This window comes from Seriola dumerili, unplaced genomic scaffold (assembly GCF_002260705.1).
Source record: "Seriola dumerili isolate Sdu_G_001 unplaced genomic scaffold, Sdu_1.0 BDQW01000167.1, whole genome shotgun sequence".
Lineage (NCBI taxonomy): Eukaryota > Metazoa > Chordata > Actinopteri > Carangiformes > Carangidae > Seriola > Seriola dumerili.
In genome coordinates this window covers 1,237,326-1,254,403 of record NW_019174422.1, presented here as the reverse complement: position 1 = coordinate 1,254,403, position 17,078 = coordinate 1,237,326, and the positions used below count along the sequence as shown (strand labels likewise).

The window sequence follows — 17,078 nt, the reverse complement described above, 5'->3', positions numbered from 1 at the left end:
AGGAGACCATCTTTCTATGTTGCCTCAGTTGGACCTGCTCAGCCTGTTATGGAGCCACCTGTTATCCCGGCTCGCCATCCTGTGGTTTATGGACTCATGAAGAGTATTTACAACTCTTGATTTAGTGGCCAAAGCCCCCACTGTAAAGTAGGCATCAAATGAGGGCTTGATCCCATTAGTAGCCTTAGGCTGATTTATGATCAAGATGGGGCTGTTCCCAGACCTGCACCTGGACGCACTCCCTCCTTCTCTCTCTCTCACACACACACACACACACACACACATTCACACTTAATAAAGTGCTTTAATGTACCAATAGTCCCCTGAACTCCAGGGCAGAAATGATCAGACCAAGAGTACTGATGAAAGCTCATTATTGAAAATAAAACAGCAATTGCAGCTGCATTAAACTGCAGACTGGGGGACATTTGCCAAAATCATTTACAGACAATTATATTAAAAAACTGAATAAATAAATAAGATAAAGACTCTCTGTGTAACACCTTAGTGGGATCTTATTTTAAAAACTCTTATCAGGCTGAATGAACTATAGACCACCCGTGGCATGTAGCTATTATCAGACTTACTTGCTTTCACTGGACTTTTTCCGATCAATAACTGAAGCTGTCTGCCCATTGACGCAGACCATGAAGGGAACTGCCTGGGAAAATCTGAACTGTGTGCGATCGACCCTTCATTAACACTAACTGGCCTCACCCCTTGCATGAAGAGACTTGAACCCCCTCCCCTATCTCTCTCTCTCTCTTTTTTTTAAAATTCTGTTTCTGTTTTTGATATACAGATTGCATTGAGTATATATGTATATGTATATATCATGGCTAACATATATACATACATATATCAATTGTCCTAATATAATCAATATGGCCATAAAACATGTTAGCCACACCTCTTGTCGTTTTGTTTATTTAATTTTATTTAATTATTATTATGTATATTTTTTATTTCTATAAGTTTAACTTCAAAATTAACTTACTAAAATGAATAATGACCTCACACCTTATCTTGCTGAGACAAAAAAAGGGAAAAAATAAAGAGGGGAGACAGATTTTCATTTTCTTGGTGAATAGAGACGCCCCATAGAAGACATCTGGCCAGTCCATCATGACACATGACTTGGAGAGAAGTGTTAGGAGTGTGCAAAGAGTGACTATCTGTCTGACTCACTCAGATTTGAGAAAAGTAATTTTGAGCTAACATCAGAAATACCAGTGGAGGCATAATGAGAACTGGAATCTTGACTGAGTGCAGTTTTTTTGTGTGTGTGGGTCCAATATTACGGAGGACAGGGGTAGTTATGATACAATATGTCCCACCATTGTGATTCGTAATTGCTCTATTCACCAAGACACAGACGTCTTCTCTCCCCTCTCAATTTTCCCTATTCTTTAAAAAACCCTCTCATTTCCGTTGATTTCATCCGTGATTGGTGACATCGGTCCCATCCTGTCCCACTCCCACCACCAAACTGACAGTATCCAGTGGTCGTTCTCCTGCACCCTGTTTTGCATGTCTCTATTGGCTAGAACGTCCTCACATCAGCATCCTCACAGGGTGTAAATGCTGCTCTAGCCCAGCGCGTGTCAGTCTGTTGTACACGTGTCTTGATGGGTTTTTTTCTGTTGCATTTTTGTCCAAAAAGAAAAGAAAACAAAAAAAAATTAACATTGAAAGTTCTCTTCCTTTCCCCATTTGTCTGGTGATGTTGTGCCCTGCAATTAAATTTACTTCCCCAATACTTCCCCATTTTGCTGCATCTTGCCAAATGGTTTCTTTTTTTTTTTCTTCCTTTAGTTTTTCGTTTAATAGTCGGTCTGTTTGTGTTGTGTCTAATGGAATTCTCCCCCTCCATACCCACTCTCCCTGTCATCTCTCTCCATTTAAGTGCATGGCTTGTGTGTCACCCTGTTAGCTTGGATGGATTCATTTTGTTTCTTCTTAACCAAAACAAACCCTTGTCACATGAAATAACACATTCAGTCCAAATCTGGATCTGGTTTGAAGCAATCAAATTGCAGAGGACTTTTAAAGAATCCTCACCTACTCTTCCCACTTTGACTAAATTTACTAAAACAGTGTTACTAATCTACTGTTTGAATCAAACCTTTGTTGTAACTGTACTAACAACCATTTTTGTGTCTGACTTTCCCTTACTTACAAAAGTACTAACCGATTTCGTTCACCCTCCAACCCCCTTTTAACTCTTTCGGCACAGAGCTAAAGAACTTCCCCCCTTTTTCTCCCCCATCCTCTTGACAACTGTTACCAAAACGCCACTCGCCCCAGACTTCCAAACCTTCCCTCATTTTCAGTCTTTACTAACCTAGGGATGTAGCTTAGCTCAAAGGTTCATGATTTATTAATGAAAGACAGGAACCATCCCTCAACAATAAATTTTGACAAGCTGCCAGACACCTATCGAAGTCCACCGCCGGATGAGATCCCTTTCTTTCCCTTTCTCTCTCGAGCATCCTTCCTCCCTGTGGGTCTGGCTTTGACCTGAACTGACGGGGAGGAAGTGTGTGCAGTTTATTGTGACATGTTTCTTGTGTGAGCTTCTCAACTGTGTTCTTCATTCAATCCACCATATAACACATTATTTCTCCCTGCAAAAGATCTCTGGTAATTAGATGTAGTGCCAACAAAAGGGTAAGTGATACATTTCCAAGGTAAGCTTGATGCCACCTCACTGCATGAGTCGTGATGTTCATGTATGAAAGTACTGACAGACTGTGAGAATGTGCTGTAAGAGTTAGAAATTGCTGACAAAGAAACTACTCGCTCGGATCGGATGCTGAAAATCACGACTGCCTTTGGGGATTGAAGGTTGAATGAGATCTGTATTCCTGAATGGGAGATGCGTGAGAGAGAGATTGACTCACACAAAGCTATTCCCCATTGTATGTGCCTGACAGCATATGGCTTCAAGTACCATAAAGTGTAAAAGTTCTCTTACCATCAGCTCATAAGCCGCTATCTGACTCCTCAACATTATAAATAACAATGGCTGAACCGTGTGTGTCCTCAGCATCATGTGTAGCTACATCTCCAAGCACATGTGATCTGCAACTGGAACGCATTCAAATAAAACACAATTGAAGTATATAGTGGAGCGGCTTAGTCTTATCTTTTCTAGTATAGTGTTGTTGTCTTCACCGCATTCAACAAGACACTTTATGTGCAATCTTTGTGTAGTCAGTGAGATCTCCCACCACAGCTGGAACTAACTTGACTCTTGTTTATTTCATGGGAGGGGGATCTACTTTATGTGCCCCTCAGGCTACATCCACACTATAATGTTTCTATTTTAAAACAGTGGTTTAAAGTGAGAATGATTGGGGCGTCCCAGGGGCTCACCTGTTAGAGCGCATTAGTCCTAACCGCAGCGGCGGTTCGAGTCATCCCCTCTCTCTCCCCGACATTCCTGTCTCTCTCTCGCTTTCGATATTGGAAATATAAAAAATAATAACAAAATGAAAATGATCTCCGCCCAGACGAGTGTTTTAGCTCCATATCAGAAACGATCTGCATCCATACTAACACACCTGAAAACAATGTAAACAGGAAGCAGATATTCAACTCTGCAGTTGATTAGTTGGCACAAAATACTACAAACAAGGAACAGCAAAGACAGTTGTAGCGTTAAAATGGAGAATTAGGCTGAAGAACAGATGCTAGCAAAGACAGGAAGCTTGTAACTCGTTCATGTTGCACCACTGTTAGTCGATGCTGATGAGACCCAATCAGGGAGCAACCGTGGGTGTCGACATCATCATTTGCAAAAGGTCTCTGTTTTTTCCCTGGAGTTTTAGGGTAACTAAAATGGGTTCAACAGCGTTTCCAAAAGTCTCCATTTCAGGTGTTAAAACTCTGCAGCGGTGTGGATGCCACGAGTAAACATAGATGAAAAAAGTTTTTAAAACTAAAACGTCGTAGTGTGGATGTAGCCTCAGTAAGCCAGCAGCCTGAAGTCATGGAGTCAGATATGGTCACTGAGCCAGTGACATGCTCAGCTGAGCAGGACTCACAGATGTACAGATGTAGTTCACCACGCACTGCATGTGAGGACCCATATTAATCACATTGTTATTCTGTAGGTAGTTCTATGCTTTTATAAGGAGCAAGTGCACAAGTGAAAAATTGATTGAATAGGATGGAGGTTAAAAGCATAAAGGAAATCATTCCCCCACCGCAGGGCCACGCAGGAGGCCAGTTCAGCAGCATGCGAACGGGTTAAATGGAACGCTTATCGTGGTTTGAACTTCAGAGCTGTGTCAATCCTTTCACAGTGGATTCAGCTGTACACAGCTCCGCTCTGTGTTTTCTGTGTTATCTGGGACACAGAGTTCAGGCAGGTCTGTTTGGTTTCTGTGTGTACCGGGCTAAAGAAGTATTTGAAGAGCAGCTGGGTAAAAATCAAGGGATCCAACAGAAACAGTGAGGGGCTTTGGAGACAGATCCGGGTGTTACATGTGTTGTCCTATTTATTTTTTTGTGTGTCGGCGTTTTAGTTGCTTGTTTTTAGGTAAGAATGAAAGCAGGGACGGAGCCAGATTTTTAGACTTGAGTTTTTATTATTGTACATGAGAAAATGTGCTAGAAAATTGTTACTAAGCCAGTTCTAACTTCTGTTTTTCTCAGGAACTTCTCTTAGATTATCACACTAGGCCATATTTCAAGAAGGAAACTGTGATCACACAATTACAAGGAATTATTTTCAGCCCATATTCAGGTCTCAGGTTTTTTTTTACATATGTTTTCCCATCAAAGGATATCACAGGTTTTTTTTTTTTTCATACAGTAAACAATGGGCTAAACCATCATTTCCTACTGATCAAAAATAAGTCAAGGAATTGTGCAAGTTGCAATATCCAGGCGTTGGATTAACCCTGGCTCTTCTGGATGTCCTCACTTAGCTCTGCTTTGGTTCTGTCCCTCCCATTGCTTTGACTTTGGAACAATCAAGGGAGCAAGCTTGTTTGTGGTATTTCATTAAGTGACCTGAATCTAACAGTAATTTTACCTGTGAGCTGTCATCAACATTAAGTATAGACGAGGGAGCTAATGTTGGAGGTTCAGCACTGCAGGTGTTACCGTTTTTGATCAAGTGAAACTTTTTGTTTTAAAGTGACGTCATGGTGTCTCCAACTCGCTGTTAGCTGCGTCTTTGCTTCAATCAGACTCAGCAGGATCTCATGGAGAACGAGCAGCCAAAACCTCTCTGGTCTAAGCCTTAATAATTTACTTGTCAGTCCATCTTTGCATTATGCACAAAATGTTTTGAGATGGGAGTGCATGCTACTTTCCTCCAGGCTACGTGGCTTCCAGGCCGGGAGAACCAGGGTAGTTCAACTCTCAACCTGTGATATTTTCAGCCTCTCCCTCCTCCGGCCAGTGATGCAAGTGCTTGTAATGTTACTCAATGGGATTGTGTGAGCAAGTCTGGTTGAAGCAGAGACTAGCTAACTCTTGTGAATAATTAGCTACCTCAGAGAAAACACTTTGTTTTGCTTTTGTTCATTCTTTTGTACTAATAATGCATGTGCTTTGACATATTGTCTCTGTGGGGTTTTTATTGCTGTTTAGGCTGCGGGTACTTTGTTTCAAACACTGCATGCATTAAAGGCTTTGATGAACCTTTTAAATGGTGGAATCCGGGGGTTGATGGAGAGAGCACGAGAAAGAAAGACAGGACAAATACGTTGCTAATCTCTGATCTCCCCTCTTTAGTCGGGAACTTTATAGGTGTCTGGCAGCTAGCCAATGCTAATCCCTCATGGCCCCCAGTGAGCACACACAGCCTCGAAGATGTACCATTAGCAGCCCTCCCCAAAAAAGAGCCGAACTTGGCCATAAAATACGTTGGTGTTCTTCAGAGCTTTAGTCAGCATTGTAATTTCACAAGCTTCACAGGTTATATCTCCACCCAGTGACGTCTCAAATCCTACATCCTTACCTCAAGAGGAGGTCACGTCAAAAGGTAGAAGGCTCTGGCCAAACTCTGTAGGATCTTGGTTTAAAGGGCTTATATCGTGAGACTTCTGCCCCCTCCCCCCTCTTTTTCTCCTCCGTAGCCGCCTCTAATGTCTCTCTTGTCACTGTGGGATAAATGAAGTGGCCTTGCTGAAAATCCCACCCGAGACTTTTCCAAACACCCCAGCGCACCAGCACTGTCGACCGCAGATTCTTCATGCTCGATACACCGATATGATACCTCTTCTCACTGAGTAGCAACAGCAGACATAAAAATGAGTTGCCCTGTTAAGAAGGGAAGTACGGCATAAAAAAGAAAAAAGAAAAGAAAAGAAAAACAAAAAACAGCCAAGGAAAAGAGAAGACAAGCACTCAGCTGGGGTGACTCATCTGTTGAGTGCAGTTGCTAAGGTTTCACTGTTTCTCTGCCCTTTATATATATTTTTTGTGAGTGAAATGTGTTTCATAGACTCATATCCTGCTGTTACTGTATAATAATGATTATCATAGCTTCACTAAAGTAGTTACTCTAGATCCAACATGCAAAGTGAAGTGCTACCATATGCAAAATGTCATTGTAAATAACCAAAGTGTAAAGTTGGCCTTCAGATGAAATGAAGATGGTTTGATCCAGCATCACTTTTCAGTGTGCAAAGGTAATGAAAAGCAGATGGCCGCAGCTCCCTGCAGTGCTGTATTTGTGCTGTGTACATTTATGCAGAATAACAGATGTTGAACCAGAGACACGAGTGCTTCACTTCTGGCCCAGGCCAGCTCTATTAGTATAATTAGACAATAAATTGGTCACTAACTGCAGAAGTCTCTCCCTATCAAACAGCAACATTTTGCAGGAATGTTTGTACTGTAGCAGCATAGCTGTGGAACGGATAGCAAATACAGCCAGGATGTAAAGGCAAATAGCCAAATTATACTTATTAGCGTTTTCATCAAGTGCAGCAATTAAACGGCAAAGTGAAAAGACAAGATTTCGTTTGTGATGACTCCTGGAAAAACCTGAGTGGAGCAAATCCTTCTCATCATTTCAGATGCATTCTATTTTCAACTTGGTGTAACTCATGTCTCATTTTGATTCCCTCTTCAGGTGTTCTTCAAACTGACAAGGTAGGGCCTGGTGTAACATGAAACAGTTGCTTCACCTGATCTTGTAAGGTCGAGTGTTACATCAGTACAAGAGTCTGCGTACTAGCTGCTGTAATGTAGGGTAAAATGCTTTTGATCGGGTTAGTCATGTTCCAGTAATACAAGGTTACTGAGGAATATCATTTGAGCCAAAAAAAGAAAAAGAAAAAAAAAAAAAGAAAAAAAATGACAGTCTCACAGAAAAGCCTGGGGGAACCTCAAAAATGTACTGTTTGTGTATCTGTTTTTTTTTATTTTTTTTTGGGGGGGGGTATATTAAGTCTTTTTTCTGCGCTTCAATCCACACTATCTCATACCATCAGCTTGCGGCTGTGTGTTTGATTCCAACCGGCGCTTTCTGCTCTGTTAGCGATCAAACGTGAAGCAACGGAATATGTAGTAACCTTGCACAAAAGACGAGACTTGAGGCAATTAAATAATGAAAGGGGGGTTATTTTTACTGGTAGTTCCTTGAATGAGGTACTGGCTCAGCAGAGGGATGTTGCAGAGTAGCTACTCACAGGGAAGATAGACATTTTGACAGTAGTGTGACCTGTAAGATCATAATTTTGAACTGGATTTGAATTAGCATTTTAATTCAGCGTGTTTGGTTTAGGTAGTTGTCAGTGTTTATCAATGGCATGTTAACAAACAGGTTGACTCACATGTAATTTGAATGGTATTTTCAGCACTTAAACTAGTGTCAGCTAACCAAGGATCGTTCTTCTTCCACTGCCAACGATTAGACTGTTCCATTGGTTTTCCCTTAGCAACTGCACTCTAGAGTGAAAGGCCCCAGTCTGACTGGCACCAAAAGCAACCAACCGAGCGATACCATTTAGGGGGACAGTGCCGCCTATCACTGATGTTTAATCCACTTTCTTCCTTGTTTTTCCTCCTCATTCTTCTAATTTCTCTCCACTCTCTCGTCATTCTCTATTTCTGCCTGTCCCTGCTCTATTTTCTCTCCCCTCTGTCTGTCTTTTTTCATCTGTCTCTTTTGGGCCACGCCTATGCCAGGTGACCATCTCAGTGGATGGTATATTGACCACCACTGGTTACACCCAGGAAGATTACACCATGTTGGGCTCCGATGACTTCTTCTACATCGGAGGAAGCCCCAACACCGCCGACCTGCCCGGATCACCAGTCAGCAACAACTTCATGGGCTGCCTGAAAGATGTGAGTGACTCTGTGTGATTGTGTAATTTAAAATAATAATAATAATAATAATAATAATAATAATAATGAAGTTTATTTATATACTGTTGCACTTATCAAATTCAAAGTGTTTCACAAGGATAAAATGACAAAACAAAAACATGATATATTTGACAGAGATTCTTCAAAAGCTTTGTGAAAGAAATGTGTTTTTACACGCTTTGACTGGTGTAGCGACCTCAAAAGGGGGGCCAATATGATCTCTGTTTTTAGTTTTCCTGAGTAGTCTGGCTGCTGCGTTTTGTACTATTTGAAGTCTTATGAATTGTTTTCTGATTCATGCCAGTTAGGAGACTATTAGAGTGATCGAATCTTGAGGAACCGAAAGCATGAATGATGGTTTCTGTGTCTCTGAAGGTCAGACATGAACGCATTTTGGCAATGATTCTTAGATAATAGAAGTAGGATTGCACTATCTCACTGACATGAGTCTCAAAATCAAGGTTGGAGTCACAAATTTTATGTTGTTGATCAAACACGCAATCCAGAACATGTCCGACTGTGGTATGGCGTCATCGCCACACATACTCACACAAACACGTTTGCGTTGACTTTGGCATAGCCACTTAAGAATCATCAGTCTGTGCAGATATAACTCCCATATGTGGGAGTAGGAGGTGTCAGACGTACAGTATCCTGAATCCGGTTCAAGTGTTTATTTCCTGCCTCTCCTCCTAACCACTCCACAGACAAAACACATCCACAGGCATTGCCAACTCCACAGCGGGATGGTAGAAAATCACAGATTTATATTATAAACACCGCTAATACACAACCACACATCAGTCATGGATGAATATGTAGAGGGCAGTTGCCTTATAAATGTTTATTTCTTCAACTTTGACAAAAAAAATGGCTTTTATATCCGCCATGTCTTTAATTCATGGTTTAACAAGCTGTCAAGAAGACCAATCACAGCTTAACATATTATGCCCTTGTAAATGTAATGACTTGTATAGAGGCGACGCAACATGGTGCCATCACATTTCCTCATAAACCCATGCTGATTGAATAAGTAATTACTTTTGCCATCACTTTTAATGGATTGCACAGTAATCGCCCTATCTCTAACTTAATTATGCCTGTAGAATTACATTTTCATTATTTGGGTTGCTATCGGAAGGATCCCTAGTGGGTCTTTAACTTCCCAAGGAATTTAACTATCCTCTCTTTCATCAAGATGAGGCTGGATTTACAGACAACATACAGACCAACCACAGGAATGGGGGTTTTGGGGGTAGGGTGGGGGGGTGCACAGTAGGAAAACAGACAATGGCAAGTGCTAAGAGCAACAACTAGAGGTGATGCAAAGAAGCAAAGGAATGGAAATAGAGAAATCAGAGCAGATGGTTAGATAGCAGAGCGAGACTCTTTTGGATAGACTGAATGATCTGCCAGCAAGTAGCTAAAGGAAGAGTAGGTGCTGCATAGATGGATTGGACATGGATAGATTGCACAATGCAGACAAAAGAAAAGGAGAGTGCATGAAAAAACATGCTGGTTTTGAGGTAAAGGTCAGATTTGGTGGAGAGAGAAGGGAATGGGTTCCCAGACAAAACCCAGGAAAGAAGTGGTGCACTGTAAACATCAGACACTGGGATTCATGTTTGACCTTCTGCCGAGGGCTCCGTTTTTCATTTAGCAGCCTCGGTTTGGGTCAGCACTGCAAAACATGTCTAAAAAAAAGGTTGTGTTGTGAAGTACAGAATTGTAAAATTTTCTTTTTCCTCAAATGGAAAGAAATGGTTTGCTGACAGCATGGTGCAGTTTCTCCTTATTCATACGGGCCAACCGTTGGTCGAGATGATTTCCATATCGTAATGTTGACTTTAGAGTAGTAAGAAGTGGTACCAGGTGCGTGTAACCAAGGTGAACAGCCTAGATAGATACACTTTATTGTCATTGCATATGAATACACAATGAAATTATGTTTGGCAGCTATCCTCTTAGCAGCACTATGTCAGTATGGCTATGAGTTATAGTGCTGCTGCCATTTTTGCATGGCTGTCCTCTTGGAGGTCATGTTTTTTAGGTTTTTTTTAGACACTGTATTTGGACTCCTCTTGACATTGCCCTTGGGAAAGTCATGGCCTAAAAACCGGAGGTGTTTCCTGGGCACTTCAAAGGAGCTGATGATAAATTACCTCATGCGGATCAACAGAAGTATAGGAAGCAAGCAAGGAACTTTTACTCCATTTGCAGTAGGCTTGGGCCGATATTGGATAATATCAAATATATTTCCTACCGTATGCAATATTTTTCATGATATAGAAAATATCACAGTTTTGCATAGTCAGTGCAGTGGTGGAATCCAACCCTAATTTCAGTGCTTTGCTTATTCTACATTGTACAACTGCAGAATGCAGGTAAGACAGAAAGCTGACAAAATGAGTCTGATCCTGTTCATCCCCTTTTTAAATAATTCACAAAACTGCCCTCGGGACGACACTATAGAGCTGTAATAGCAACCAGGGACATTTACAGAAAGTTCCTTACACCAAATGCAAAAACTTTATTAAACTCCTGAGCATCATTCACACTGGAATCATGTTCGTTATTGTTGTCTCTACTGCTCATGTTGTGCTAATTTATTGTTGTAGTGTTGAGTTACAATGATGTGTTTTAACCAGCCTCTGAAACCAAAGGTAAATGCCCGCTTCCATGGACAGAAAAGACTATTATTAACTGCTGTTTAGTGGCAGAATCGCTTACACCTGCAACATAAAATAGAATAATGATATCACGATGATATCGCATACCGCAATATTTGTCTTTGACTGTATCGAGATGATACATTTTGGATATCACCCAAGCCTAAACTGCAAATTGTTTTCACTTTAAGTAATACATTTAAGACTGAATACCAGACCCTGCAGTTTGCTGGTTTTAGCTCACTAGAAACTTGAGCTCAGTGGTTGTTTTTCCTGGTGTTTGAGTGTTATGGGCTCATCCTTTCAGCTGTGGTCAAGCTCTAATGAATACATCAACTGAACTGAGCCAGTGAGGTAAAGGCAGTGAGAAAACCTGCAATGACAGTAACTGAGAGCGCCAGGTAGAGTAGTAGCAGCTGAAAGTACAGAGGAAAGTGAGTGGTTGGGGGGTAGACAGTGGTGTGTTTCATCCTGTGCTAGTTCAGTGGCACAGCTTGGATTATCAGTGGTGTTATGGTCCGGGGCAAAGCTTTCATGCCACCACCGTGGTCAATCGCCTTTGATACGCTTGGCCAACACCCTCCAGGCAGCAAAAATCCAAAAGAAGAGCACAGCAGAAGAAGAGTAAAAAGGCACCAAAAGAGGCACTGAAGCCCTAAGAAGTTTTTTATTTGCTGTGCGTGCGTGTGTGTGCATGTGTGGATGTGTGTGTGTCTGTGTGTGTGTGTTTAAAGTTACCCACATGCTATGATCATACACTGTGTGATGTATATGTTTTCCAGGCTCCTAGTCTCTCAGCTCCTCAGAGCCCCCCCCCACCCCAACAGTTTCCTCTCTTCTTCTGCGCGTCACTGTCTGTCTCTCTACCACGACCTCTGCCTCCCCATCTCTCTCCCAGGCAGTGACCTTGCTATCGCCCCAATTCACACTCCTCCCTCCAACTCACTCTCTCTCTCCCCCCTCCTCGCTTGTCTCCCTCACTCTTCCCACCTCTCTCGTCACTTCTCTCCACCTTCTCTATGCCTCTCATCTTCCCTTTCTCGGGGGCAGTTTTGTGTAATTAAGTCCATGGTAGAGCTGTTGGTACGCCAGCTTTGCTATCCTGACGGCCAAATTAAAAATTGATTTCTTCGACTGATTCCATGCACTGGATGAATGCGCTCGCCCTCCTCCTTGCCCTCGCTCTCTTTCACTCTCTCTCCCTTCCTGCCCTCCCAACTTCATATTGATGCTCCGTCTCTTTGTCTGCGGCTTCCTCCTCATCTCACCTTTGTTGCGTGATGAAATTTTCTGGAGTCACCTGTCACCCCCACGCTTTCCCCATCAACCGCAAATACATTCGAGTCGTTAGAAGGGTCCTGCTTTTGTTTCCTTTTCAACACCACGGCAAAAGATATCAATACAGAATGTTGTAATGCTGGAAGTACATCATAAACTGTCATTAAATGTCGTTAAAGTCGATAAATATATGAAATATTTGTGAAATTAATTGGAGCATTGTCTACATATCTATATCCATCTATAAAGACTTGTGCAAAAACAGGCTTATGTATGGGCTCATCAAGCATTCAAAACTCCAAGTATATCAAGAAAAAAGCTGATTATTTTTGTTCTGCTTACCTGCAGGGTTTTGGATTTTGCTGAGTTTCTCAATGACAACACAAATCAATGGAGTCACCCCTGAGGAAGGCTTTGGCCCAGCGTTAGTGGTGCCATTAGAAACAGTGTGAAAGCACAAGTCACAGTCAATGTCGGGGCCCCACGCGGCCTGATTTTTAGAGAGATCGCTGAAGTTAAGCCAACTCAAAAACACCCCATGGTTCTGCTACCCGAGTCATTGAATATCAGAAGTCAGAAGCGATGATCAAATCAAAAGCAGGGTCAAAAACTGCCTTGCTAGACATTATTAACTCTGCTCAAGATTTCAAAGTTTTGACAGCGGTCTATTTATTAGCGGACAAAGCCGGCAAACGTCTCAGCAGTGGGCAGTTTGGCTCAGTGGGTAAGCTGCCGAGGCCTGGCCCTTCCAATATTGAAGAGTGACCTATTACAAAACGTCTTGTATAAAGCCAAACAGCCTCAAGGACTTGAAGATCAGGAGAAAAAGGCATACAGTGGAGATGCTGAGTCAGCCCACGTCTGGGCCCTTTGCTTAACAAAGACACCGACTATCTGATACACTTTTCAGAGCGGGCCCTGCATGCCTCGCACACTTTAGTGCTGCCATGCATCCCTCTGTCCCTCTGTTACCCTGGTTTTTATTCTCATTTGTCATTCATTGCCATCTTCTCCTGCCTACCCAGCTGTTTGACACCTCTCCCTGTTGCTCCCCACCTTCTTTTGCGTTCTGTTATTTGCCTTTTGTTGTCCCTGGTCCCTGGTTTGTTGTCCCCTCCTCTTCTCCTTTTATTTGTATTCTGTTTGTTAGAAACACACCGGAAGACTTAAGTGACCGTGAAAAGGTAGCTTTTCATGCACCTAAGGACCGGCTATCGCAGCATCTTCATGTCTTACCTCACAACGACCTGGATTTGGGGACATACACTAAAACAAACAAGGACAGCTGCTTGAATCAAACCAAAAACAAAGCTCTTAAATTTACACTGGGTTGGTACAATAAAAAAAAATATGTTTGCCATGTACTACCTGTCTTCTGAACTTTTGAACAAATTCTGCTTTTGCTGAAAATCACCCGCTATCAATGGCCAATCACAGCTGATGTAACAGCAAGCTAATTCTGGCTGCTTTGTTTTTGTCGACATGTTGGATTGCACAAAATCCCTCAGACAGCAGCTCTTGACGTCAGTGACATACTGAGAGCTGGCAGGATAATTAGTGGTTGTGCCTGTGTTGTCCTGTATTTGCCTAATCAACTAGATTGAGCTAAGAAACCAAATCTCATAGAAATACAATGGTTTGGAGTCATTATGTTAAAAGACTTTTTGTTGTGACTCTTATATGTTGCCCTGTCCTGTATTACAGACAGACGTTAAGACTAAAAAGTCCAGCTAGCAGCCACCTAGCACCTAGTCAGGGATTTGTGTTTTGCATTTAATTATCAGATTGTTCACTGTTGACATTTTAGATGACTGTCAAGTAGTGAGGGGAATGCTAGAGAAAAACCTTGCGCAGGCTGTGAGCATGAGTATATAAATGAATTTCATGGCGAGATTAAAACCTTGATATTTCTTTCAAACAAGATTTTTTATTTTTTTTTTTGTCTGGATGTCAAAGGGTCACAGGAAGCATTAGGATTCATCTTCTAGGAAACAAGATCACCACAACAAATGTAGAGGAAATCCTGGCTGCTATCAGTGTTATCATTGACCCAGGAATTAAAGCAAGAGTATGTATGTATGTGTTTTTGGCAGAGCAGTAACAACAGTGGTCTCTGAAGCCACGGGTAGTAATTACAGGATGATGGCACATTAAATTGTGTTGGGCTCTGAGTGTGAGTGGTTAAGGGGACTGGATGCAGCGTACCCTTAGGAGCTAACAGCTCATGTACAGAAAGCAGTCACTCTGGCAACAAACACAAAATCATCACCTCGTACCGGGCTGCTCTTTTTCGTAGAAGCAGAGCAGCACGGGAAAACAAAAATAAATACCTGAAAATAAAATAAATAAAATAAAAATAAATCTCCTCCTTCCTCCCTCTGCCTTTTCTCTCTTTCACCTACTCCTCTCTTTTTCTAACACCTTAATCCAGGCGAACTCACGCCTTATTAGCTGCCAGTTTTAGCACCATCATGGCTAATTACCAGGACTAATCTCTCCTAATGACGACATTATGAGGTGTACAGTACATGTGGCAGCGTGACCAATGTAGGAGATAACCACAGGAGGCTTAAGTTCAAGAATAACCCGGCATATCTGTGTTCTTGTGTTTCATTCTGTGCCTGTGCGTAGGTGTGGTGTTTTCCAGAGGATGAGAGAGAGAGAGAGAGAGAGAGAGAGGCAGAGAGGGAGAGAGTGTGGATACATGTGAAAAACTGGTAAGATTGGAGGGAGTTGGAAAGAGACACTGTGGAAGACAATGAGCAATGACAGCAGCGGTCTGGTGAAATTAGATAGTCCGTCCAAAACCAATAGAGTGAGCCACACTGCACAAGATGAGCCCTTCAGTGGTGCAAACGCAGAGACAGGCCAATGCAAACAAAAGCAAATGGTGACTTAATACACAGATAATGATTCAGCGTCTTTCTACACGGGGGGGGGGGGGGGGGGGGGGTGTGTAAGCTGTCGTTTGCAGGTATGATCCAGCTAAGTATGGATTTGTTAAGAAGGCAAGATGTAGGAAAAAAAAATATCAGTGATAGCTCACTTGGTTAAAAGTGCGGACGGCTGTGCTAAAAGGCTGAGACCTTACGCTGGGAACACACTGCCTGCGTTCTAAAGGAGTTTAAATCGAAAAAACAACTGGTCGCACCGGTCGGACCGGTCCCAGCCTGGTCAGATGCGTACATGAACTGATGAAGCCTCTTGGATGAGAGGTGAAACGTCTTCCCAGACAAATAATCAAGTCCAGTTGTTTTTTCGATTTAAACTCCTTTAGGATACTATGACCTGGACAAATGAGAATATGCACAGGCTGACTGCCTGCGTTGTGTGTGCATGTCTGCTGCGTTGCTGAACTGCCAGCTCTATTTCTCTACATAGAGTTTTGTTAATGCTTTCTTTTCATTATAAATGTATTTTTTAAATTTAATTTATTATTTCTGTGTCATAGTCAGATTGAACCTATACATTGAAACTAAAGGGAAAGGTGTTAGTTTTATGTAATGCTGCTGGTCTAATGTCAATATGAGTATCAATAGGCCTTTTTTTTTTTGAGCGGCTGTGGCTCAGAAGGTAGGTTCAATAATCAGAAGGTCGGTGGTTCGATCCCCGGCTCTTCCACTCCACATGTCGAAGTGTCCTTGAGCAAGAAACTAAACTAAAGACGCTCCGCAGCCGCCACGCAAACACCACACAGCTAGCATGTTCCCAACCTTACTGCGCCTCGCTGCATTTCACCTCCTCTCTCCTCTGCTGTTCCTGTCTCTCTCCACTGTCTCTCTCAATAAAGGCAAGATGGCCAAAAATAAAACAAAAAAAATAAATAGATAGCGCATGCCAGTGGTATGTTATGCAGTAATGTAATTTAACATTTTGTAGTTAACAGGCTGAAGCATGGAAAACCACTGATACGGCCTTTGCTTTTATTAAAGGAGGAGTGTTAAGTTCTGAACACCTGAGCAGGTAGTGCCTCTGTGTCTTTACTCAGTGACAGTTCAACAGAAACAAGTCTGCTGCTGCTGCTGCTGCCGGGATCAAACCCGAGAATTTACAATAACAGAACAAACCCCTTAACCTCGTACCTGTGACAGACGCAGGAAGAAACAAAGATAGAAATGCAGAGAAGCCTTTTCTTTTTCTTTTTTTTTCACAACCTGTCAGAGTGTATGTGTGGGTGTGTGAGAGAGCGTGAAGAGCGCTACAGTCAGGAGAGAGAACACACACACACACACACACACACACACACACACACACACACAAACAAAAGCCGAGACCTCAGCTGCTTCACACTATTACCTTGAGGACGGCCTCTGAAAACGCTGTCTACAGAGTGTTCAACAAATAAAGGGAAAACTAAAACTATGAAAGACAAGGATAATTTACTTTGCCTTTAGCACTTAATCCATTATGAATGCACACAGTGAGGAATAGACACACACTTTGAGTTGAAACAATAGAGCTGTATTTCATCAAAGGCTGTCGGAGCCATTTGCATTAAGGCTACAGGCAACATTCACTTCTCCCCATGTCTGGAAATCCCCTGGAGCCTTTTAATTTTGTTTTTCCCCCCATTTATTGTACATATATACTGATATTTCTGAGCTACATTTTTTGTACAACAACAAACAGTTTGTACACTTCATGGATCGGACCAAGAGTTTGGAGTTTCTACAGCAGTGATCAGAGCTTGATGCGCCCACGCAGCCCAAACACTCGCAGACATCAGTGGAATCAATGAAAGCATGCCCTCGGCAACTTGGTGGCCCCGAGTGGTTGCTCGGTGTTTGAATTTTT

At 42.2% G+C, this 17,078-nt stretch overlaps 1 protein-coding gene across 1 annotated transcript in view; it reads left to right on the top strand.

Moving 5' to 3' along the window:
• nrxn2 (neurexin 2) overlaps positions 1–17,078 on the top strand; it is a 630,539-nt gene that overhangs the window by 239,869 nt on the left and 373,592 nt on the right. The window contains exon 7 of the mRNA XM_022752210.1: positions 8,155–8,316. Within this exon, the coding sequence (XP_022607931.1) occupies positions 8,155–8,316 (162 nt within the window). The remainder of the gene's footprint in view (positions 1–8,154; positions 8,317–17,078) is intronic.